This window comes from Takifugu flavidus, chromosome 1 (genome assembly GCF_003711565.1).
Source record: "Takifugu flavidus isolate HTHZ2018 chromosome 1, ASM371156v2, whole genome shotgun sequence".
Taxonomy (NCBI): Eukaryota; Metazoa; Chordata; class Actinopteri; order Tetraodontiformes; family Tetraodontidae; genus Takifugu; species Takifugu flavidus.
The window spans coordinates 15,939,762-15,966,190 of record NC_079520.1 but is presented as its reverse complement, the minus strand read 5'-3'; the positions used below and the strand labels follow the sequence as shown (position 1 = coordinate 15,966,190).

Here is a 26,429-nt window from a genome sequence, read left to right as displayed (position 1 = left end):
TTTACCAAAAAAAAAAAGTTTATTTCAGAGGGAATCATGTCTCGTTTTCCCCACCACCAATGTTTACTGGTATGTGCCGTTAGAATATATTTCGCCTGGATGCTCCACATATGGTGAAGTTCTTAATCATTCCATAAAAGAGGCTTAATGTAACAAAGTAATACATGATTGTTTAGCAAAGATTTTTTTGTGAACATCAAGCAGACAGGGTCAGAATTCCCACTTTTGCAGTGTACATTGATAGTATTGGCCTCAGCAAGAAAGGCTGTTTCTCACACACACACACACACACACACACACACACACACACACACACACACACACACACACACACACCACACACACACACACACACACACACACAGTTAATATAGGGAAGGCTGCACATTTAGTAAAGAGGGATTCAAGAGTAACATTTCTGATTGGTCCCACACAACCAGGACGTCCCTGTCAAACGTGCACTGTGTTCACAAGGACCAGAAAGTATTGAATTCCACTATGGTTCTAAAGGTTAAATGGATAAGTGGTTGCTGGATATCGCTCTATATACACACATACAAACACAAAGAAAATGAAAAAAAGATTAGGAGGCGAATGAGTTTGCCGTCTGAGTACAATCGTGCTTTAAATGCACCACTTTCATCCTCTCCACTGATTTCCTTCTTTCCTTTTGCCTCTAAATGTTGAAACACTGAGCATTTCTTTAGAATCCCCTCTAGTAAACATAAAACACATTCGAGTATATTACACATTTCAGACGACAGGGTAATTCTTTATCATAAGAGGACAAATTATATGAAGGTAAAAAAACAACCATTGCACATAATAGGTAGCTAAAATATTTGAGAGTAACACTGACATTAAAAATAGATCAACATTTTAACAAAAATGTACATTTGCTGTTTATCCTCTAAACAAGGATAAACAAAAGGCATAAAAGAAAGAAACTTAAAAAAAACCAGACAGATGGTGTTTTAAAAGAGGCCTTTGCTCTTCTTCAGGTTTTTCTGCTTCCAGTTGGGGAGGGCGTTGAACTCAACTCGACTCATCTCCAGAAGGTTCTGAAAGCATTCAAGAATAACAATAACTGGTAACTAGCTGATAACTGATAACTAGCTCTTCATCATCAACTTTAATTGTCAGGTGTCCTACCCCGAAGTCCTGGTCCGACAGGTAATCCTCCAGGCGCAGGGGATCCACCCCTTCTGGCAGCGGTTTCCTGGTCAGCTCCTCGATCGAGTACTGCTGCCTGCTGAGCTTAGACAGCGCCTCCTTCACTAGCACCACCTTGTTCTTGGTCTCTGCCTACGGACGTGACACGACACAAGTCCAAAACTGTACCGCTGCACCACTGACTCCACACTGCGCATATTTTAAAAATCCAACCTTTGAAGTAATCCTTGAGTCCTTCTCCCAGTATGGGAAGATGTTGGTGAAGGTGAGAGGTTCATAGCCTGCTAGAACCAGATAAGCCAAAGGGGGGCGCCGAGGGTTCTTCTCTGCAAATCGTCACAGAGCAGGTTTAAGTGGAAATAAAGCAGCGTCAGCTAAAGTTGGACATGTAAGCAGCTTTTCTTGCTGCCGTCCCGTTCAGACTAAAAACTAAATGATCCCAACTCCTAAACATCACACAGGCTTCTACCCTGTCGTCACCCCTCCTCATCATCACTCAACTCCCCCCTCAGTGGGTTCCCAGGCTCTCACCTTTGCAATACTGCAGCACCGTCTCCATGGCGCACTTCCGCTCGTTGTTCCAGCGTATCTTTGCGGAGCCGGTGCACTCCGTGTCCTCGGGCTGCCAGCCCTGCCACAGGTACACCTCCATCCGATTGTCCAGCATAAACAAAGCTGAGGAAACAAAAAGGGTTGTTACGGTTCCCACATCGTAGTTGTTGCATCATCACGGATGATAGTTCACAGACCACAACTGGTGCTGTCATCACCGCTCTACTATCCAAGAGGAGACAAAAGCAGACTCACAAATACGTATCGCCCACTAAAGTAAAGGTGTGCGTGCACCTGGCTGCTGTGCGGAGTAGAGGTTCTCCTGCAGGAACGGCATGGCCATGATTCCCTCTGTCACTCTGGCAGAATACAGCTTCTCCTGCCCTTCAAACACGCCGGAGCTGGCACTCAGATGGAACAGCCGGGGGGTGTAGTTGTACTTGCCAGGATCTGTGGATGACACCGTCGAGCCGTGAGCTCACCGCGCCGACGGGTGCTTTTGGCGTTAGCTGCCGCTGACGCGTGCGTGAGCGTGAGCACATACCCTGCAGCATACAGTCGTAGGCCTTGTCCTGTGAGCCCAGCACCTTTGTGAACTCCGCAGGCTCAGATCCTTCCTCCACCACCTCTATTGTCACACTGCTGCTCCTCCTCAGACCCAGCTCAGAGGGACACCGCTCCTGTATTCTGTCTGCAGCCCTTTTGGCCACCTGCCTGGCGTTGGCCTGGGCTTTACAGCCGTGCCACAAGTAGACGAGACTTTTCTGAGCGCTGAGAAGCACCAGACTGGTGCGCGAGCGCAGACTGGAACGCTGGCAATCGACCTCCACCAATGAGGCCTCCGCCTCCACCTCTCCACGGACACAGAACAGCCTCCAGCTATTTTCACCCGTTTTGTTTGCACCATCTTCTCTGCTGCCTTTGTGAACGATCAGCCCTCCCTGGAAGAGCTGCAGAAAGCATGGCGGCTCCTTGCCCTCACTCACCAACACCTGAACAGCCAAGCAGGTACACAATGAACACATCACAACCACTGACGCTCTTCCATAAAGACAAAGAAATAGACACCGGAGGAATGAGAGTTTTTGAAACTTGAAACTGATTTGGCACATGTGGAAGTGAAACGTTGCCAACCACTGTGAGGATCTGACACGCACCTGTGACCCTCTGTGGCTGCCCAGCTCCACTGTCATCAGGGCCGAGGTTCCTTTCTCGCTGATGCTGGAGTGACGACCTTGCCAGAAGAAACAAGCCGTCCTCTCTCTTCCTGGAGTGCTGCTGCTCAGCTCGCCGGGTTTCTGCCTCCTTCCCACTGACAAACCCCACCCGCAGCAAACGGAGTCAATAAAGCAGCAACACTGACTTCACTTTTGTCCTCAAATCAACATTGCTCACCGAGCGTGGTGACAGAGTAGGTCCAGCGGATGATGTAGGTGTCGCCCTCGTGCAGTTGGCCCATGCTCTCTTTGGGTAATTCCTCCTCGCCGTGCTCCTTGATGTGCCAGGCCTCTACGCCGACTGTTGTCAGTTGTGCTTGTCGTCCATCATCAGCCCTCACCATCCCGTAACCCCGCTGGATGTTCACCCCCTCCAGAACTGTCTTCACTGGCTCTGGCTCATTGTCCAGCAGGGCCTTGGCGTCACATGGCTGCAGCTCCAAGTCAAAAGACAGACGCTCTACGAAGTGGACGGGACTCTGATAGGAGACGAAACTTCTCAGTCACTTAATAATCAACACAGCACAATTAACTTAAGGAATGCACATAGTCTAAAATAGAAAAAAAACAACCCCAAACTAACACAACTGCGCTGTTTCAGCACAGATTGTCACAGATTTTGCTGACCAACCTTAACTTCCTCAGCCTGAGAGACTTCCTCTTTCTTCCTCTCAGCCCAGTCCAGGAACTTCTCTCTGAACAGGGATGTCTCATTGTGCTCAGACAGGCGGCCAAACAGAGTCCAACTTGGACGACCCTCCCCTTTCCTGGGAATCATCAGCACGTAAAAAGCCCGAAAGAACTTCCCCGTGAAGCTGTACTGGGGTGAGACCACTAGGGGTCGCACCAACACAAGTCGTAATTTAACTTGACTGCTTATTAATAGTCAAATGATTCATACAGTGAACTGTGATCTTAAAGGGAAAAGACACAAAACCAGATAAATATAGTTCACCACACGTGTGCTTTACAACTGCATTAACCAGGAAACCATAAATTAGGATGTGAACAAGTGGTTGACACTCACTGAGGAATGTCTGTGTTTGTGCAGGAGGCATCTAAAGGGTTGACTCTGCAGTTGCTGTAGTCGTAGCTGCTGCTGTACAGCTGCTTGCCAAGTTTCACTGCAACTTTTCTGTCACCCAAAGGTACGTCTTTCCCATGCCACACGTACACTTCGCTTCCAAAATCGAACACTAAAACCTGTTGAGGAACATTCGAATTAGGCGGAAGGAGGAGAGAAGACTAACGTTTAGGTTGGCATAAACAAAAACACAAGTACAGATGTTTTTTGAAAGTATATTCATACATCCAGTGTTTACCAGACAACACATGAGATGTTGTAATGGTTGTTACCTCTTTAGAGTCAAGCAAGGAGACACTGGGGATGGAGGCCCAGGCATCTTCGTGAGGCACCAGTTTGTCTCCCTGGAGTCGGTACACACCGTTGGAGTCCAACACACCGCTCTCATACATCTCGTCCTCCTCTGGCTCACCAGCTCCTGTAACACAAACAGCAGAATGAGCAGACGGGTCTCCCAGGGTCGGTAACAAGCACCGATCCGAAGATGTCTGGGACCTCTGTACTGAGCCTTTCCACCGAGTAGGCTCCAGAACTCTGTGGCCCATCGACTGTCGGTGTTGATGCCCTCTTCAAGCACCGTCACCTGGGGGGCTTTACAGCCGAGATCCCTTTTGGTCTGAACATACGACACCATTTCGGATGCCTGTTCAAAACACACACACACATGAAAATGCCAACCGTGTTTCAAGCTGTAGAACAAGCGGTCTACACAGCGAGCGAAGGTCGCTACCTTAGCTTTCTCGATGACATTTGCAAACTCTCCACTCCACATGAAACAGCATTTGGGTGTTATGAGAAGGAAGCAGTCGCCACTGTTCAGAGAGCGCGCTGTTGGCTCCACCAAACGCACCTGTACGTGTCTCCGACCTGCAGACGAAGCAGCTGGTAAATCTTTAATGATAGGCTCTTTTTTAGCTGAAATACTTTTAAACTGTGGTTGACCGCTGGGTCATGTACCACTCTGGCTATGGTGACAACTTTGTCACGTATACAAAACAAACACAAACACTTCTCTCACACTTCTGACCTTTAATGCGAATGAGCATGAGCTTGTTGAAAGGCAGTGAACTGTTGTTGGTCATAACCTCTGTGGACTTCACGCTGCGCAGGCTGACCTTGCGGAAGTTCTCTTTGCTGGCGAGGCCCGCCAAGGCCACGTCGGCCAAGTTGGATCTGGAATGCTTGGCCACTTTAAGGGAGAAAAATGTATCAGTGTAATCAATTCCTGCCATTTCCTGGTAGATTGCATCACTGCAACAATAATCTCAGTTTATTAATATTACTAGTGGCTGATTATGGATTAAAAATGCAGAAAAGCCTTAATATTTGCACTTCACAGCAAGAGTGAGTCAGTCAAACAGACAGAACATAGAGCATCGGCTCTCTCTTCCTTTTGTGTATCCTTTGACACACTCACTGTGGTTACACTAGTTGTGTGTGTATAAATAAGGGGCCAAATGAAGGGGATGTGTACACAGCAGATTAAACCTGTATGTTCAGTCCAGGGTAGAGAACACAAAAAGCTGCTGGTGCTGTCAGAAACGTTCTGTCCTCGAGTTCATCTCATCAGCATCCAGGCTCAACGTGTTTTTATGCAGCGTGGTAGTTTACACACATCAGCTAACTGTCGAGGGACTGATAACTATCATGGACACAGGGGTTGTTCCCGTCATGATTTTGACATAGATGCACATAGTACAAAAATGAGTTGTTTAATATTGACATTAGTAAAATAAATAAATAAATAAATAAAAGGCCAAATTATTACTGTAATCTCACTGCTTTTTTCATAACCTGCTGAGTCAGCATTTGGATCTGGAGCGTCTTACTTCGCTCTACTTGGATCCTCTTGGACTCCACCGAGGCCACATTAAGCCTCTGCTCGGTGTAGACCTGTCGGATGTCGTTGCGGGCAGCCAGGGCCCGCAGAGGGTTCCTGGAGCCCTGATTCCTTCTGGCTGGTCGAACTGCTCGCTTGTGTTCTGCGACGGTGGAAGTGAGCCTGAAAGCATTCAAACATTGCCATTTTTTAAAGTCTCTCTATTTTTTAAACCATTTAATGAGACTGAGTGATTTGCAAAATAATTTCAAGTCATCTGTTGCTGACTGATATTAACTGACGTTGGACTGTTGGACTGGATCTGGCTGAGGTCATCTTCGGTCAGGATCAAAGCAGAGTCCTGGAGTGCGGAGGGGGAGATGCTTTTATAGAAGTTGCCGAAGGTCTCTTCGTCGTCCAGGGTCATTACTTCCTTCTCCAGCTCCGCCGTCACCTCAATGGTAGAGGGTTTGCTTGTGCTACCGCCTGACGCACACAGTGAGGCAGGAAACAGGAAGGACGGGTCAGGAAATGTAAAATCAGCTTTGATAAGTTTGTTTTTGTTTAAGACTCTATCAAAGCTGAGATTCAGATAGAAACAGCCAACTTCGGACTGTACCTTTATTGTGGAGTTTGTCGAGAAAAGACTCAAGCTTGTCGAGTCTTTTGTCTCCTTCCACCTTAACGTTGCTTCTGCTTGAGATTTCTGTCCCACAAAAATCAAAAGTTGCTTAACCATCAAAGAAAACCCCTAAAAAACGAGTAATTTTCCTCTAACAGGCGACTAAATTACAGCAGAAGAACATCTGGTACCTTCATGAGGCTTGACCGGTGTGGCAGCAGACCTCTTGAGAGAGACAAGAGGTGACTCTTCCTTTCCAGAGTCTGACACGAGTCCTAGAAGAAAACAAGGTTGAAAGACGCATGAAAACCAACTAAATGATGAATTCACTGTTGAATATGGAGCTTTATCGTGTGTGTAGTAACGGTGAATTAGGATCTGTCGCGTCACCTTTCTTGGCCATGCGTCCAGCAACAGTGAACTGAACGGAGTCATTAGCTGCTCCTTTGCCCTTGTTTTTCCACTGCTCCTCCTTGCCCTTGAGGATCTTCATCCTCTCTGCCAACGACGTTTTGGCCCCCACATCAATGTTGCCTTTCTATCAGGAAAAAGCAGGACCGCAGTCAGTGATGAGGCCGACTGATAAACGTGATGTCTTCCTTTGAAGGTGCTGAAAGGCACAGCACAAACTACCAGACAGGAATTGGTCACTTCCTGGTTACTAAGGAAGGCTGGTCTAATTTCTAGTTTTTATAGTGCTATTTAAGCTCTGGGGCCATCCAGTGCCCTCTCATTCTTTTGTGATTTACTCCTGCTGCCAACTTTCACCTAAGCTCCCTCATTAGAAATACATTTGCAGAGCTTTCCTACCCAAGATGTCCCACTGGAGCCCAAGATCTGCTGCAGTAATTAGCGATATTCGTTCGCTGTGTGTTTTTACTGGCTCCCATAGCATGCACCATGACTACTGACTTTTTTTTTTCTACAGTGGCATTTCTCCAGACTCCTAAAGGCACCAGGGCTGCACAAAAGAAATACAAAAATGATAAATGTTAAAAAAAGTATAAATGTGATAAAAGTGCAAGAGCAGCGTATGAGCTGAGTTCCTACGCTAGCTTTTCTGTAGTGCTTGATGTGCTGACTGTGACTTTGCAGCTCATAGCGCTGTCTCTCCTGTGGACTTTGAGTAGACAACTTAAACAGTCACAGATGTTTGAGGCTATGAGCAAAAAAAGATGTCTGACTAAGGAGGAACGCCAGCCGATCTGATGTCACCGTGTTAGAATAGACGCGTCTTTGAAAAAAAATGTGACATTAAGTTCATTCCAATTAAAATAGTTAGGGGTGATAGGTAATTTAAACGTGATTGTTGAAATATCAGTATCAAGAGCCACACTGCTCCTCTACACAGCATCAAAACAGAGAAGTTTGAAGCGAATAATGTACAGGAGAATAATTTTTTCCAATTAAAACCGATGCCAAAGAAAGATAAGAGATAAAAGTAGGAGTGGAAAACAAAAGCCAGAGCACAATGAACACACAAAAGATCTTAACAGGAGGACCAACCAAATAAGACATATTACTGAAATTTTAACACGCAATGAAAGGAGCCCTGTGACATCCAGGTCACGCTGCGAGCCTGCTTTCACTAATGGGAGCTCGAACTGCTTGACCATATTAACTACAGTGCTTTCAATTGCTACTCTAGTTAAAAAACTAATTTAGCGTGTATTACAAATGCATTAAAATAAAACTTCATTTGGAAAGAAAAATACGAGCACGGGATAAAGTCAATGATGGCTTGGAAAAAGAGAGGAAAAAAGTGGTTGACGACTCACATTCCCTGAGCAAATTCTCCACCCCTGTTCAACTAATCATCCTTCCTACCCTGGCTGGGACACAGCTAAAACGAATGCAGTCAAACATAAATGACACACCAGAGGATTCCACTGTGTTATTATCTCTGAATTAACGTGACACAGAGTGAGATAAGCAAAACACACACACACACACACACACACACACACACACAAAAACACATGACTTCTTCTCTAACAACCTACCACTTAAGACCAGAACACACACACATACACACAGATTGTGTGTAGCAGGTATGTTCAAACATTAACCTGAGAATAAAGTTCAGAAAAATCCATAGTGGTGCTGGCACACAAACACACCCAGGCTCAACTCTGTGTCATAGACTGAACAAATTCAAACACTATTTCTGTGCAGTTTCTGTTCTTAAGTCGGTGAAGTCTGGCTCACCTTTAACATATCAGCATCGAGAGTCACAGAATTCACTCTAAAATCAGAATAATAGGACATATATGTTGAGATGGCACCACACACACACAGAGATTTGACACAGCCCCTGCAGCTGTCAGCACGTCTCTGAACTCCGTCAGCGTAGGGAGGTACCTGGGCCTGACAGGACCCCAGAGAGAGGGGTCTTTCTCAGCCCTACCTTCCTGCAGGCTGAACCTCAGCTCAAACTGACAGTGTGACACAGACACAGAGCTGCAGAGTCCTCATTCATGTAATGACAGTACCAACTCACATTGGCCTGCAGGACAATTCACAAAGAGTGAGCGATCGTCAGAAACTTAATCATGCAGAGAGGCTCAGGCAGCGACGTGCAGATGTTCAACTTGTGCACACACTCACCTGAAGGGACAAGAAAAGGTTGACAGGCAGAGGTCAAAAAAGGGACAGAATCCACAGGTGAGGACAAAGAAACTGGAGGGTGAGAAAAAGAGGAAGGGAAAATTATCACAGGAGAAGGAAAGAGCTACAGCACAGGAGGGAAACATTAGCCTACAAAAGCCAAAGGTTTGAGGGAGGTTCGAGCATGAAGGCCTAATAAGAAGACAGAGTCAGTTCAAGAGAGGAAGATAAAATCACGTGTAAAAAGAAGAAACTTAAAAGTTTTCTGTCGTCATATTTATCATTTATAAAAATACAACTGAAATGACAGGACAAATCCTAAATAAGGTAAACACTAAAGCCGTACTGAAATGTAATACATCAAACATGTTTCCTTTAAAAAGTGTACAAGACAACTTTTTTTGTTTTAGGTACATTGGGGAAAGAACACGGCTGATTTTTCAGGTGTAAGAAGATGTACAGAATCATTGGCTAATGACCTGCCACAACCCGACAACACAAATCCAGAGCAACTACTTTTGAAAAAACGAGACCCTCTTTAAATTGATTTTACAACAAGGTCTCACTTTACAACACAACTGTGGTGCACGGAACTGTTTAGCAAGCTTGACAGGAAACATCTGGAGCTAGTTGAAGATGGCCGTGCTGCGTACCATGCATGAATCCGTGGTCTCCCACATATCACTCAAAAAGCAACAACATCTGCTCTGGCTTGGCAGTGCAGGAGATGAAATGACACGCTGAAACATGTAAAAACCCTTTTCTTTCAAGGAAGAACACACGTGTAGCAAGAACACTCACAAGCACTTGAAGGTCCCTTAGCTGGTCCCAATATAGTATCAGTGCGAGTCATGTAGCCAAACCCTGTAGGACATTTTGTTTGTTCCTTAACGCTTTTCCATTAGCAGCCAAACACTCCGGAAGGACTTTAAAGTAAAAATCCAGACTGTTTGGACACAGCTTTGATTTCACGGTGTGCATGTGTTCAGAATGCAGTTTTTCTGTTTATAAATGATTAATTTTATGATTCATCACAGCCAAGGCGGGCCAGAGAATTCCAAAATGATTGTATTTGACAAGAGATTTGCTCTTTTTTGTCTGACTTTACTTAACATTCGATGCAGCTTTTTCCAGTCTATGAGTAGATTGATTCAAAGGTTAGGTCATCCTTGGATGAAGAAGCACAAACCAGAAATCCCCCAAGAGGATCACTGATCCTGACAGACATCGAGCCAGAAGACAGTCTGTATAGAGACACATGACATCACTTCAATCTCAGAGTCCAATAAGGATTTCCTAGTGGCACATGCAGGGGTTTTCCATTGCTGCAGCATACTTGAACTGGTTATTATCCTGTTTTTCCAGGTCAAAGCTCAGTCCGGGTGGTCCCATTTGTCCTGAAGAAATTTTCGAATTGACTTTTATTACCAATTCAAAATATTCCAGTCATCTCAGCTCGTGTCACCTGTGTGAAACCCAGTGACCTGACTGTTTAAATAAATTTAAGAGACTGAGCACATAGCTAACAAAGAAAGCAAACATTATTCTGAGGGTTTACAGGTTTAGCCACAAGGGTTGACATAAAGGTGGTTTTAAAAGACAAGAAAAAATGTTACCCTTTGTCTCTAGGAGACTAGCTAAGCTCTGAATCTCTAGATTTGGCATCACCACGGGTCAAATCTGGCGCGGCAACCATTTGGCAGTGGCTCTGAGAAATAAGCTGATTCAGCAGAGGAAGAAAATGTGTCGGCTGACCAACCTTCCACTCCCTGCACACAAAGCCAGGGAAGCCCTGACATATGGCAGGATTTACACATTACAGACCTTTGTCCATCTAAAAAAGAACCCCCACTGCATTCCAAAACCAGCTCTACAGGATTCTCAGCGTTTATTTTAGCCTCCAAGCAGCCACTGACAGTTACCTTTTTCTTCCAGGCATTTTCAGCATCTTGGAGCTGACTGAAACGATCAGCCAGTGATGTCTGGATCTGGTCGTGTGGCTTTGTCTTTTTCACTCTGTCCTTCTCTCTGGTGAACTCTCCCAGCCTTAGAAGACAGAGACACATTTGAAGATTTTATTCAGGTTCTAATGAACTGATGCTTCATGAGGTGAGGTTTTAGCTTGAGAAAAGACCTTTGCTTGAGCGAGGAGCCCTGGCTTCCATCCAAACTACCCTCCAGCTCCTCCACATCCTCCGACATTGAAGATGACTGCTCCAGACTCCCATCAGGTGACGGACTCCTCATCTCCTCATAGCTCCCGCTGCTGCTGCTGCTGCCTCCCCCTGTCAGCTGTCTGTTGGCACTGAAGCACCCTCCGTCCGCGGTGTCCTCTGATAAAGACCCCTCGTCTCTGTAACTTTCCCCATTTGAATCCTCGTCCATTTCCTCCTCCAGCTCGTCATCACTCTCGGGGTGGCTCAGAGTGATGCTGCCCTGGCAAGCTGGCGTGGGTGGAGCAGAGCCCTCACTGTGGTCGGACTCCACGCTGGTGGAGCGGCTTTTCTTTAGGATTCCTTGATGCCATGAGACCCCGAGTTTTGACGCTGCAGTGAGGTGACGTGACAGGAAGGGGATGGCGGAGGGGAGGCATCTCTGTTCTTACCTGGGGGACTGGAATGCTGAATCGGAGTGGACGGAAAAAAAAAAAAATTAATTATTATTTAGGTGCCAAGTAAAATGACCTGATATTGATCTCAATGTGTAACACTGGCTGTGTGTGTGTGTGTGTGTGTGTGTGTGTGTGTGTGTGTGTGTGTGTGTGTGTGTGTGTGTGTGTGTGAGTTTTACCATTAACGGTATAAAATAATGTTTTTAAAGCTATATTTAAGGCCAATGCAACAGCCCGGTCCTCTGTCCTAATGCTGTTATCAAGAAATTCTTGAGGGTGTTACAGATGTATCAAACCAGAAACAAAGAATTTTGGATGGAATTCCTTTCTCTCTGATACTAAATTCGGCCTGTTTAGGACGTCATGTAACAGATGTTTTCCATGTTTTCAGTAAAAATATTTCACATTTACAGAATGCACATGTTGTGTTGAATAAGCCCAGGACAAAAGCCTTTTGTAGCGTGAGCTACCACATGATACGAGATGAGATTTTAAATGTTAAAACTCATAAAGCACACATGGACATGCACTTATCCACACAAACACACCCATTTGAGTGTGTTATTGTTTCAATACGAGAGCAGCTGGAGCGACAGCAGACGACTTGGTGAGTGGTCAAAGGTTACGAGGGAGTGCTGATTTGGGAGGAGATGAAGGGGAAGCAGATTGTGGGGCCAGCCGAGTGTTAAAGTGCAAAACGAAGCAGGCGGTCTTCTTAAATGAGAAACACCCGTCTGTGATTGCAGCGGTATACAGTACGCACACAAACGTTAACTACTTGTGATGAGCGGTTGTGGATATGGGTGATGTCATTTCACTTTGTCCACATGCATTGAAGCATGTGTGTGTTTGTGTTGCAACTGTACACCACTGATATGAGAAACAATCCACACATCGAGTTTAAAAAAGGTCCAAACTAAAGCAGAGCCAGCTGGAAACTCTGCCGATGCTACAGTGAGCAAGAGTTCTGGAATTAGATCGCAGGCTGTGTTAACATTTATCAGCATTAGACAGCACATGAAAAAAGGGCTTTTGAACAAAATCCAGATAGAATACTGCTACAGCTGAACCTGCTGAGTTTAGAAAATACATCAATAGGTTCACTGAGAAGCATCAAATCGCAGAAAAATAGAGAATACTGACTCTTTCCTCTTTCTCAGCAGTGGCATCACATTCATCGGTGGCTTCTTTCTCATCCATCACCCTGCTTAGATGAGTTTCTGGAAGTCTGGAAAACCAGGAAAAAATGGGATGTAAGAAATATTGAAACATACAGTTTGTGGACCGATAAAGTGAAACAATGTCCTTCATTCATGAACACATCATCCGCTCTTTTAGAAACCATTTCCACAGGATGCTACAATCTGCTTGGAGCTGAGGGTTTAGGAACATTTCTTGGGAATAAAATAAAACATATCAAGCTAAAGCTCAGAGAAAGAAACATGCAACCAACTGTACATGGGTGCGATAATAAATGCTATTGCATGCATGTATTATGTTGGCTTAGCCAATAGTTTGACATTAATAATCAATTGTAGCAGGGAAACACAAGCATCACATTTAATTTGCTTTGGCCTTTTAAGCATGAAATGCCTTTCTGGAAATGCATCTTTGCGTTTGAAATTCATTGCACAGACAAGGGCTATAGTAATTAAAGCCTCTGCTCAGCCGTATAGCAGTTAACATCCATAGCACATCTGAACAGACTCATGTCTTCTAAACACTGTATGAAGTCAAAACCAGTTCAGTTCACTCACTTGAAACCGTATTAAAAAAGGTTTCAATATAAAACAATGTGCATAAACCAGTATATTGTGTGAATATATCTTCTTTATCTCTGCTTTACATAATTACACAGCCTTTGAACTCATCTGTACTTAATGTTGCTCCATTTAAGCTTAGTTTCTATTTGTCCAACCTGATCATGTAACAGGACCAGCTTCAAATCCAAAGAAAAAAGTAGCCTCTCGCGAAGGTCAAAACACAGAATGCCAAGCGAACCGCAGGGAACCACACCAAGAAAAGTCTCCGTCTTACCTGGAGGAGGACTCTTCATTGCTGCTGGTCTGCTTGCACTTCTCCCTGTCACTGCTACTGGTTTCATCCTCCACACCCTCCGAATCCTACGCACATAGATAAGAAAGGTTGTTTCCTGAAGTTACCTCTGAACAAACAAAACCGACTCTGACTGAAACAAATGCTCCGATTGAGCTGCTCAGAGTTTAGTGCTGCGGAGAGTCAGCAGCTGCTTAAAGCATGTGGTGGCCAAAGCTGAGCACATACAGTAAAACCAGGAGGCGAAGGCAGAAAAAGCAGCGCGTGCCAGCACTATCAACCCAGCCCCGACCGAGCCAGTCTAGGAAAGACAGGTTACATAATGGCAAAAAGTAATTAAATCTTAAAGCATTTTGCTGTAGCTAGTTCAAAGGAAACCTCCACTAAAGTGCTGTTTTTAACCAGAAACTTCATGGTTCATGTGGAAAAACCTCAACTGCTTATTTTATGTAACCTATATTTATAATTAAGAGAAAGTACATAAAGACAACTGGAAAAAAAAGGCTACACTTGACTTCACATTTGCAGACGGTTCATCCAGAAGAGAGCAGAAGAGTTTGTCCATGAGACAGACTTTAATGTTCATGTGATCATGAAAATAAAGACACACTCAGGCTTTCATATATTATTTTCATGCTGTAGTTAAAACATACTTTCCTTGTGAGTTAATAAAATAATAAAAGCCAATGTTCATTTTATGCTTTCTGGCTGATGCATCCCTAAAGCTTCACCGGTTTATTTTCAGGTTGCTTGATGTTTTGATTAATGTCTCCATCACATTTTTCCAGAAAAATGAGCTTTTATTGGCCTGTCAGTTTAGAGATTTTAGTTGCCAAACTTTACCTGCACTTGGCACTGGGTGCATGTTAAATTTAGACTGGCTGTGTCAGCTCTGATTTAAACATGAGCACACAGAATGTTGGATGTATGCAGCCGCTTTGTGTCAGAGTCAGCACATTTATCTTCCTGCACCGGGTGGCCAGCTTTAAACATTTCTTTATGCTGCAACATCCACAGACTGTTGGAAAATTCACTACATCTTTCAAAGGGGTGGAAATGAAACTTTAGAAAGAAATCATTAGAAGAACAATGGATGCATTAGTTCACAGATGTTATAGTCTGCTGTTCCTTTTAAAGTTGCAGCCATGTGGCTTGTGAATGTTAAGACTCATTCCTACTTGTCTTTGTGCTTCCAATCCATATTTCCCAGCTTGTGCTGAACAGCAAATGACTAGAAATACACTCTGACATCAGAGAAAGTGGATTGGAGTTTGGAGTGGTTCTGTTTTTGGACGATCGCTGTTGACTCCAGCAGGCTGAGTGAAGGCAGATGCTGCTATTACATCGCTGATGGTTGCCGTTCAAACATAATCAATGCAAGTTGAAAACATTTCCCACATGTCAAAAGCTGAAGAACACCGACCTTATTATTATTATTATCATCATCGTCATCCCATCTTGATGCAATAAACCCTGTTTTTATGTTATGCTACACTTGTATACAGTGTGTAACAATCAGTCAAACAGATTTCATTCACATTTTGGAACAAAGGCATTTCCTCCATTCTCTGATTTTCACATTTTCACCTTGGTAACAATAAAAGCTGGTAATTGTGCAAAACTGATAGACTTGATATGATATAAATGACAATGTTGCCCTGCTGCTGAGGTGTTAGTGAGCTTTTAGTAGTTGCATTTTACAATGAAAGGAACCTGCTGCAGCGTCCAGTGCAACCTGGTCCAGGAAAACTTTCTCAGACTGCTCATGAATCGTGAATCAAATCATGAACAGAGCAGATTGTGCAGCTGTGTGGGACCTAATGCCAGTAAGCACTCGACTGGGGCCCTGAGCTGACCTGCTGCAGATAAGTGGATCACCAGCTGTGAGAATAACAAGCTAGACACCGAAGCTGAGAAAATCAGAGCCCTCACTGAGGAGAAAGAATCAACTTATTTCCAACCAAGTAAGATTTTACACACCAAGTGATCTGGCTTACGGCGTAAATATCAATTTGACAATGTCTGTGTGTGCAGACAGACATACGCCTCATCCCCCTCTGTCTCTCCTGCAACGAGACCGTGACTCACCGGCCTCATCGTGGACTGTGAAGGAGAACCGAGTGATAAGACACAAGTGACGACAGCAGAGGGGCATCTGTCAGCGCTGCTGTCAAAGCCAGCTTCCTTTAAACTACCGCCATCATGACAAGGGCGGATATTGAAGACTAGAGAGAATAACACACGTAAACCAAGATGGATTTATTTTGTCACAGGAACTTGCTACTGTCTCTGTTCAGTTGCCTAGCACTGGCAGGGCCCACCGGTCTATAAAAATGAGGAGCCATTTCCTTTTAATATCCTTAAACCAGGCTGCTTACGAAACCTAAGCAGCCTGAGAAAGTGCACATGTGTTTATCTCCTGTAGAAACAGGAACATAATCAGGTTTATACGTGGATCTTTTTAGATGTGTATATTTCTTTTCCCAGCACTAGGCAAAGACCTCCAGTGGTGTGTGTGTGTGTATGTGTGAAGTCATGATATTGGCCCAGGGTTCAACCAGGTGGAGGGCAGCTCAATGTTGCACGGAACAGCTCAATTTGTTAATCGACCAAAGTTTCTGTGATGTTTGAAACACACACCATCTGTTTTGGAACCAGCTGGGAGTAAATCAGAGAGTGAAAAAGATTAAGTGAAGAAAAATATACCAAAGATAAGCCATCGTCACATCAGTCAAACATTTCTACATCAGTTTCGAGAGTTGGCTGGGAATGTGTTGTCGTAGAGATTAATTGTATTTCAACGTGTAAGACGAGATAGTCGCAGACCCCGGTGAGTCCTTAGGGACCACTTTTGTTTTTACAAATGTATTCATTACACAATAAAAATATATAAGTGTTTCAAACCTCAGACCTTAGTTATAAGATACAAACTGCTGCTTCTTCCTAATGAGAGTCACAGGAGTGCAGCAGCCGATCCCAAATCCTACAAAATATTTGGATAAGGGGAGCTTGTGCAAATCCATAACATTTTACCTTAAAAAGAGACATCTTGAAAGTCCTCTTGGCTGAATCCACTGGACCCTCATCAACTGAAAACACACACACACACAGAAATATTACACTGGTAAGAAAACATTTGCTATGACATACGAATGATTAATAAAACAATTTGATATTGATAATTGGTTTAAAGGTGAGATCACACGTGGTTAAATAAACACTGTTGTTTAACCACAGAATACTCTTGGTTTAAGAAAATCCAACTGGACTTCCTCTAATTTTTCAAGGACGTTCATCTTTTATCCAGGAGGCATCTTCAGTTTGAAATAATAAATCTAAACCAGTTTACAATGGACGAAACCTCCTGGATAAGCGGTGAAACGTCTTTGAAATACTAGAGGAAGTCCAGTTGGATTTTCTTAAACCGAGAGTTCTCTTCGACCTGGACGGCTGAGAACACTCATCGCAGTGTTTTATGCAGAATACAGAACTACAAAGGCACACACGCTTTGCCAACCTCATTCATGGATAAACACACTCCGCACACACCAAAATCCATAGCAGCCAAGAAACACTGCTCAAGAGGAAATGGGAATGAGCTGCACTCGCTCACACACGCACAGGCTTTAGCTGGCTAGTGATAAGGGCTTAAAAACTGTCACTTTAAAATTAATAGATATGCTGCTAAAAGGAAATGAACATAGAACAAATGTTCCCTCGCCCCAAGATGGTTCTGAAAAAATGCAGCAGAGTCAGACTGCATGAAGAGACACAAAACTCTGTGTGTGTGTGTGTGTAGTCCATGAAAGAATAGATTCTCCTGGGAGTGATTCCACCATTCTTCTCTTCAAAGCTAAAATGACCAAATCAATTCTGCAAGTCTAAATTTGTTTTTATTGCCTTGCTTATGTGTATTTTTGTGCTAAAACTGTTCACCATCAAAGTCGAGCAAAGGCAGTAACAACTCACTGTCAAACATTATCTGTTGGAATCAGAAAGGCTCTGCTGAGCCCGTCCTGCTCCAGCTTTGACTTTTGCTTCAAAGCTCCCCTGCTGTCCAGAACCGAGCATGATTTAATTCAGGCGATGAAACGCTACACATTGCAGACTAGTGACTCCACCCAGACTGGACTCATTAGGTTTTGACTTAAGTCCATTTTTTAAAAATATCATCATCCATCTGAGCCAAGAGAGGCAGAAAAGAAAATCTTTTCCTCCTGTTACAGCTGCTTAAATAATTCATTAAACATAAACAGTGTCCATGTCGTGCTAGCTTGTGGCTTAGATCAGTGAATTCTTTACTAAATGTCCTAAAACTCTTTGAGAATACCGTAATCCTTGACTGTCCAGGAGACCACAACATTGAAATTCCTGTAATCACGAGCACTGCTTCCATAGTCCTGTGTTGTTCTGGATGTTGACTTATCCTTAAGTGCCACAATCCGTAAACGGACACATTCACACACTATCACTTAGCAACCAGAGGCTGAAAAGGGCAATGACATATAAAGGAGGGCAGCAGTCAGACAAACAGATTCTGTGGGTACAGGTGGTTGGATTCCAGTCAGAAAAACCACCAGCAGCTGCTCCAAAATTAGTTTATAATGTGAACTCTATGAATGGGCACATTAAACCAGCTTCCTCTTTCATTAATATGGTCAAAAACCTTTGTGTCAACACACCCACAAAACCATTGTTTTAAAATAAATCCTGGAAAGACACGTGCCAACCGGCAGGTTTTTCAAGCAAAACACACCCATGCCAGAGGAAAAAAATCACATTCAGATTTTATAGCAAACAGCAGAGAGCTACAGACGCTGCTTAACGTTATTTTGCTTACACTCCTCGATGACAGAGCATTAAGCCGACATGTAGAATGCAGGTAGGGGCGTCTGATACCAGCACAAAATGATAAAATAAAACTGCTGGTATAAAAACAGCCTGTAGATCAGAAGACTAGGTTTGGGGGAAAGTGCAGAGTGCATCTTACCTTTTGGCTCAGCCGCGTCACCAGATTCCAGCAACCTAAGACAGACGGAGACAAAGGAGGTCAATATACAACATTCTGACCTGCTAGCAGAAAACACAGCTGACGTATGCAAACATGACAGAAAGAGGAGCATGCTGATTCCAGAACTAATCTGGAACTATAAACTCCGGCCACTTCAAAGGAACACAGCCAAAACTGAAAGCAGCTGAGGAAAACCACTTCCTGTGCCAAGATTCAAACCCTGGAGGGTTCCAGCCGCGTTACCCTCCCAGTCACGCGTTGGCAGTGATATAACAGTAATGTCGGTTTTATTTGAAGATGGCTGCTCATCTCCATGTGATGGGCATGAAAAATGGAAGGGGACAGCGGCTGCCCGTTGGGCAACGCTGATGATGTAACAGGAGGAGGAGGAGGAGGAGGAGGGATGGCTGCTTTTTTCAACACAATGGAGAATCATGGACATCTGGGAAGGGTCAGAGGTTACTGAAGAAGAGGAGCTGCCTCTGGGCATCTGCGGGGCCAGACTATAATCGAGCTTTGTTTTAAATTTCAACTGCAGCTGCTGATCCAAATCTTGCTATGGTGTTAGTGTACAATTACATATTTTAATTTTAGCAAATGATAATTAACCACCCTGCTTCGCCCCTCATTAACCTTTATATTGCCAACCTTATATTAAGGGTGCTTTCTTGGGCTCCAACAAGTTCTATCATTGGAACCAGAACCACTAAGATTTCCAAGGAGCTATATAACACATCGGCTTTGCTTTGAAGTGTCAAAAACCAACTCTCCAGAATCTTTTGGAGGACTGGTTGGTTTCCCCTTTAAATGGAAGTCCTTCTGCCTAATTGACCATGACATCTAAAAATGTCATATGTTGATTCTGCAAACAAGACTTAAATTCTCATTATCACACTAATATCATAAATTTCATAGTGGAAAACCACACAACCACAACTGCATACCAACAATTTCCAAAGCATGATTTTCTTTCAAGCCGGACTGTATGGGTCTCTGCAAAGAAAATGAAAACCCTGCGAGAAGTCACATCCAATTAGTATAAAGGTGGCTGTGGTGCTTCATGTGCATTATACTATTACAATGTAATGTCATGTATTATTTAAAATACTATACAATTGCTTCAATGCACAGATATATTTAACTATATGGCTGCAGAAGGCAAACTCGGAATACAGTAACACAAATGAATATTGACTCCAGATCCATCTTAATTTCACTTTGAATCAGAAGCCAAACACAGTTAAACCAGAGCACATGAGCAACTTTTTGGAGATGCCTTAGAATAGACTTGTGAGTGGAGCCGCCTTTTAGTAGTGTGGCACTAACAGAAAATCAAATCTGCCCATCAGTTTGTGTGTGAGCTTCATGGATTGCTTCCACCTGTATAAATGAAATACATTTATCATTCAGCTATTAGAGAATCTCTGGGAGGAGGCCTTTGCGTGCCCGACTCTGGCGCCGTACGTGGGGTTCTCCATCAACCCCAGCCGCTGCAGGGGGGCAGTCTGCTTACACAGCCAAACTAATAAATCAATCATAATAGACAATGGAGTGCAATAGAGAGAGAAGATGGGAAGAACAACACCAACAGGGGGAAGTTGAAGAGCCAAATGTAAAAGGTTCACCACTATGTGTAAAAGGGAAACAGGTGTAACAGATCCATTACCAGGTTGCTAGATGGGAAATACTCATGACTGTTGCCAGTCTAAAACACTACAGGCTAATCAGTCATTTGTACTGAAGTTGATTTTTTTCATGACAAGTGCAGAGAAGCTAATCATTCAGTGGTGTACACCATGAATACCCCTAATAACTTCAGCATCTTTTTACAACCCACTTGGCTGACTGGTACCAGTGCAATTACTGGGTATGCACACAGGATTAGTAAACACAGCATCATTAGGTTTCAGAGCCCATGTCTGAGCACAAAAAATCAAACAACACAGTCAGGGGCTGAGCTAGCAGTCAGTAAAACAGCCTGTTTTGAACTGCCTTAGATGGTTTGTGCCTGTTCTTTACTAGTGTTCTAAAAAGGACCATACATTTACAGTATGCACTGTAAATATATGTTTTGATATAAAAATAACATTTAACTATTGACTAGAATAACCACTTTCTATAGAGCCACGTCTGCCTGGACAGCTGAATTTTTCACACTGTCAAAACAAACTGAAGGTCTGGAGGTGGAAGCTAACATGAGAGGACACCAGGACGACACCCTGAGCTCTGTCATTAAAACGGCGTCCTCGTGCACGATGGTGCTCTGTATTTTGTGTAAATACACGTTTCATACAAAAGCTGACTTAGAAAAGAAAACTGTACTTTTCACATTGCACAAGTGTGAAAGAAACACAGCATAGTCATAAATCATAAATCTAAATCTTAAAAAAAAGGCTGAAAATGTGAAAATAATTGAAAAGTTTGATTTTGCACGAGCGTGTCTGATTACGATACTGTTGTTTCTCCCTAATAGGTCCCCAACAGCCTGCCCATCTTAGTCATTCCCAGGCTGTTTTACAAGAATGCACATGTCTTGCTAAGCTATGTGCAAACAGCAAAATTCCCAGCTGAACTCCCCCAGCCCCCAAACCCACTGTTACAGACAGCTGGCATCGTGTGAAAGAGGGCAGGATCAATGAGGTAGGTCTCCGCTGTGCACATAACCAACTTTGGAAATGACAGCAACCCTCAAAGGCAGCCCTCATCCAACACCAACTTGTGCAAACCTGTTGCCTCCTTTCGACTCATTAGGCACCAGCGGCGGTTTGCAATAATCAACAGTAATCTCTGCTGGCTTCCTCATTAAAGAAATCCAATACTATCTGCTCTAATTGCTTCACATCTGACCATTATGATATGCCTGAGGATGAGGATGAGGATGTGCCTGCTCCGATATAGAAGAGAAATGCAGCCATTTTCACAATGTCACTGGGCTCACCTGACACTGGAGGCCGTCATCACAGATGACTTCACCGGCTCTGCTTTGAGGTGAGTGGTGCCACCTAATTGTAGGTCAGTCTCATCACTGCGCTCTACTGGCTCTCTGTTCCTGAGTCCTCTCCTGGTATAGCTTTGCTCTGCCTGAGTGCCCTCACTTTTTCCCTCCTCCCTGGATTCCGAAGAGAACGTTTCGGACGCATTAGCCGTTTTCCTTTCCCTGCGGACATATTTAGAGGTGAATTCATCTGTGGTGCCGTAGCGCTCGGCGAGCTCTCTTCTCCTCTCTGCCTTGTAGCGAGCAATCCGCTCAGCCTTGGTCTCTGGGGCTGAGCTCTGCAAGGTACTGATCCCATCCATTTTGCAGTTCAGTTGACTTTCAGGTTTAAATGCAGATGAGGAGACTCGGTGTGGCTTCTTTTATTTTCCCAACAGCCAGGTCATGCAGATTCCCTTGGCGTCAGATGTCTCATTCCATCAAAGTCAGCCCAGTGCTGCAGACAAAAAGGGAAGACACCGTTAATACATCATGGCTATAGAGTCCAATTTCAAGAGACAGGCAATAAAAATGTGTAAAAACAAGACACATGTTCCTCCAGCTCTCACTGGAAACTGGCTGAGCTGCTGAGATTCAAGCCAAGCCCTGCCCTGACCAGTTAACACCCCCCCAACCCCCTGTGAGAATGATGTCAGCCAGCCCAGCACAGTCGGCCAACAACCACACTGAGACTCATATAACATCTATTCCAATGACTCACTTGGAATAACAATACTTCAATACAGTTTTGCCTTTTAGTCCTTATTTATTGGAAGACATGAGCAGCACCATAAAATGACATTATTTATTTGGGCTATTCATTATTTCAAGAAGAAATTACTAGAGGTGTAAAAATGAATCTTGTCCAACAACATGTTGTTAATTCAGCCATTAAGCTACAGCTTACAGTTTGTGCTGACTGGACAGTTTTCTGGCTGACCTGTGACATCACAGACTGAACACAGGTAACTAAAACCAGTTGAGTCTCGCAAATTCAATTCATGGTCTTCAACTTTTAGAGATGGAAACCAGGAAAAATAGGTTTGTTTGTGTCTGCTAGAGATGAATTTTATAATAAATGTGCCTCCTAAATTGCAGGCTGAGTCAAGTTTACAAGAATATCAGTTTGGCTTCATGTTGTTCCATTACGTATTCCGAGCGCCGAACTACACAGGGCTTAGAAAAGGTTATCTGAACATTAAAGACACTTTATATTTTCCCCAGCTCACAACAAAAAATCGTGTGTGGTTTCTGATTCCTCTACATTGTAAAGGGCTTTTCCAAGAGACCTTTATCCAAACACAGGTATGTTTACAATGCTTTGGGATTTCTGTGCAACAGCAGCCAGGAGAACAGAAAATACTGAAGAAAAATAAGGTATGTTTACATGAGAAAGCACCCGGGAAGTTCAAGAAGACTCCAGATCCCTCAGATCAAAGCGCATGACTCAGTTTGGTCCATCGGGTCTCATTTACAACATTGGTATGTGTAAACTATAAAGGCAATTTATTGGTGACGTAGCGAATATTCTATTAATAAAATGACAGAACATGTTAGAGTTTTCTGATATGATGACAAGTGTGAACAAATTCAAGCCTAACCCTTAAACGCCTTCAATTTCAAGCCCAAAACAGAGTCCGGGCTCCTCTCCTTTAACACGCTAAAATATCGTTGAGAAATATTAGAGATGAGCTGACTGTATGTGTGAGAAGGCTTCTCCTCTGCCTGGTTAAACAGTGCCTGCCTTGTGTACATTTTAATGGGGTCTAAGAATAAACTGCAGGATGAATACGTAGCTGCTCGGCGCTTCATTTTATTGGCGCCTTGCTACACAAAAGTTCAATTTACATTTAGTTGGAATAGAAAGACTTTCAAACCTAACGTATTGTTGAGTGGTACAAACGGCTATGATGCAAACACCAGTCAGGAATATTCCATCACTAATGAATCTAAATCAAACACAAGCTCCAAATTGCGCAAGACAAGAAGCAACACATGTTCAAACCTTCACGCGCTGGTGCTGAAGCAGCTTGTGAAAAGCGCCTCAAACCGGACTAAATTGTGATGGTACCAACAGCGATTTTACACATTTTTTTAGTGTAAACTGAATATCATCCCAAATGCTCTGAGCTGCCTTATGAAGGCTGAGAGATCAGGAGTCTGAATGTTCATTTCAGGTTGGCGTCCTTGCTTACATAATTCACCCAGGCCACTTCCTATAAAAGGAGTGTGAAATGGTGCGCTAAGTCTGGCCCATGGATACACAGAACATCGAGGCCGTTTTGTTTGTGAAGCTGCCCGTGTTATTCTAAGCAACCAAACTGGGGGGGGCTGAACACACCATTGTGAGTCATACTCCAAAAATCGTCATGGCTGAATGTGAGCTTGTCCAGGAGCATTTGTCTTGTTAGGACTTGAATCCTTCCAAGGTGACCAAAGGTCAACCTACTCATGGATCTCTACAATCATGGAGAGCAGAAGCGTGCAGGAGCAACAAATGCAGCACAGAATAGTCCTGGTGGTGGCACTATAGAGACCAGGAGGTTGTGTTTTGACTGTAGGAGAACCAGCACATTCCCTACAGCCTGTTTACTGTTAATGTGGGTGAATAAATGTCTTTTGCATGACTGACAGCAGCATATCTACAATCTGCATCAAGCAGTTATACCGGTCCTACCTGCTAGCTAATTCACACAGGCTATATTTTCTGGGTCCTCTAGGGAATGTAAACAAAAGACCGTCCTCTGTTTTGAATCAGGTCCCCCCCACCCATCTTGCTGGGAATTGTTCTGGGCTATTAGAGGAAGAGCTGTTGCAACACAGGCCAAGTGTGTCACTTCCTGACTGTGCCCCATATCCTTCTCCATAAATGCTACAATACTCAGGAAATGTTAACTCATGCTGCCCTGGCAAATATCCAAGGTTCATCATCCAGACAACCCCTTCCAATACAGTACAGATGGCTCCGGCAACATGTTATGATACAATACTGCTCACATTTATGTATTTCAAACCTGTCCAGAAGCACTTTAGGTTGCAACTTACATCTTGACACGCACAGTACCAATAGACGAAAAAATGCAGAAGTTGCAACATCAAAAGGAAAAGATGACTTTTCTTTTTTGCATTGATGTCTTGACTGTGTGATGTAACAAGAAAGCCACATTAGATCGTTTATGTAACACATGTGGAGCTCTGAGCTACGCCCCTCAGATAACGTCTGCAGCAGCAAACTGTGTTGGTGCCGATTATGCTGTTTCACATGCACGCGCTTTACTATAAAGTTGAGTTCTCATCATTTTACATATGGTATATTACAAATTTGCTTTTGTGTTAAGGGCTGCTTTCTAATATGTGCACCATGTCTGAAGACTGTGGGACGATGACCACTGGGCAGCCAATCATTCTCTTGCAAACTGATGAATTAGTCACATTTGAGGGCATCCCTTTCCACTCATCCCAGCAATGCAACTGTTTACAGGACTACAAAATCGGCTCCTTGAGGGGAAAAGTAAATTTGCCACAAAGATCTATATCCACGGAACCATTCTTTGACAAGGGCCAGACAGACGTCTGCCTCAGATGTAGCTGACCTGCAGCCCTCCCGTCTATTTTTCCAGAGTTCGCATGTCCACGCAGGACAGCACAAGAATGTAGACAACACCCTGCTCATAAACGGTGCATCTGCACTGGAAAAGCAAAGGAAAACTCAGCTGCTTTGGAGGAGTTTAGGAGCTTATATCTAATAACTCACCGGTCCATATGTGATAATGAAACATTTAAGGTTAAACGACAAACAGCAAAATTGCAGATGTCATAAATCTGACAGCGTTGAGCAGCAGGAACATGCACAGGTATACACAGCCACGGCAGCTATAAAGCTTAAGGAATCCAAATAGGGTAACCGCAACCGAGAGTAAACAACTCCTACTTTCCTTCACCGAGCTAAAACAACAGTAAAATACACAACCGGCTCACATATTTCCTGAGGGCGGAGAATGGAGAGCACGCTTCCCTAAGGAAATCAAAGTGCCAGTGAATACAATTATACAATACAATACATTAATACAATATGAATACAATATGAATACAATATGAATACAATGAATACAATACATTACAAACAAAACATGGTTCTTTATTAGAAGAAGCTCTTCAGCTACATTAGCCTCATCAGGAATTTTCAGGCAAGCCCAGGGAGGAAAAAAAGAAAAGATCTATTTTTAAAGCTGTAATCATAGAGAATTTCTTCACAGGAAACCTACTTTTTTTCACCTGCTTTGAACTCTAATAGCAATGTTGCAAGTGAAAAAATAGGATTAATGAAAAGATCACTAATGTTTTTTTAAGAGAAGAAACACACAGGAAAAAAGTAATGCAAACTCACACAATCCTGCCAGGATGAAAGCTGTTCAGTATGCATTTGGGGACCTGGGTGCATGACTGCAGCCAGGTCATGTGACTGGCCATTGACAGGAAACAGGCGGAAGCATGGGTCACCAGTCCAGTGACTCCATCACCCATACAGTTGAGAAAACAAATGGGGTGAGGGGTGGGTGTGTCTCTTTAAACACACCCTTATACAATAATCAACCACATGCTGAGAAGCCCATGTGTTTCTCATTAAAAAGCAATATTTCAAAAGCAATATGTGGGCCAGCAACCACTGGCAGAATGAAAATGTATTTGTCATTGTAGGAGTTC

The 26,429-nt window shown here is 43.6% G+C and overlaps 1 protein-coding gene across 1 annotated transcript; it reads right to left on the bottom strand.

The window, feature by feature from the left end:
- On the bottom strand, positions 1–24,788 carry svild (supervillin d). Its single transcript, XM_057035525.1, is given in 28 exon segments — positions 1–1,061; positions 1,153–1,305; positions 1,387–1,499; positions 1,705–1,848; positions 2,020–2,175; positions 2,270–2,717; positions 2,883–3,037; positions 3,121–3,421; positions 3,574–3,709; positions 3,970–4,145; positions 4,299–4,444; positions 4,522–4,669; positions 4,757–4,893; positions 5,054–5,215; positions 5,856–6,028; positions 6,148–6,331; positions 6,465–6,551; positions 6,659–6,742; positions 6,858–7,005; positions 10,997–11,120; positions 11,209–11,593; positions 11,596–11,695; positions 12,829–12,913; positions 13,723–13,808; positions 16,774–16,829; positions 18,731–18,765; positions 21,690–22,182; positions 24,771–24,788. Coding segments are annotated over 27 exon segments (4,368 nt in total). The 5' UTR covers positions 22,049–22,182; positions 24,771–24,788; the 3' UTR covers positions 1–974.
- Positions 24,789–26,429: the final 1,641 nt, after the last annotated feature.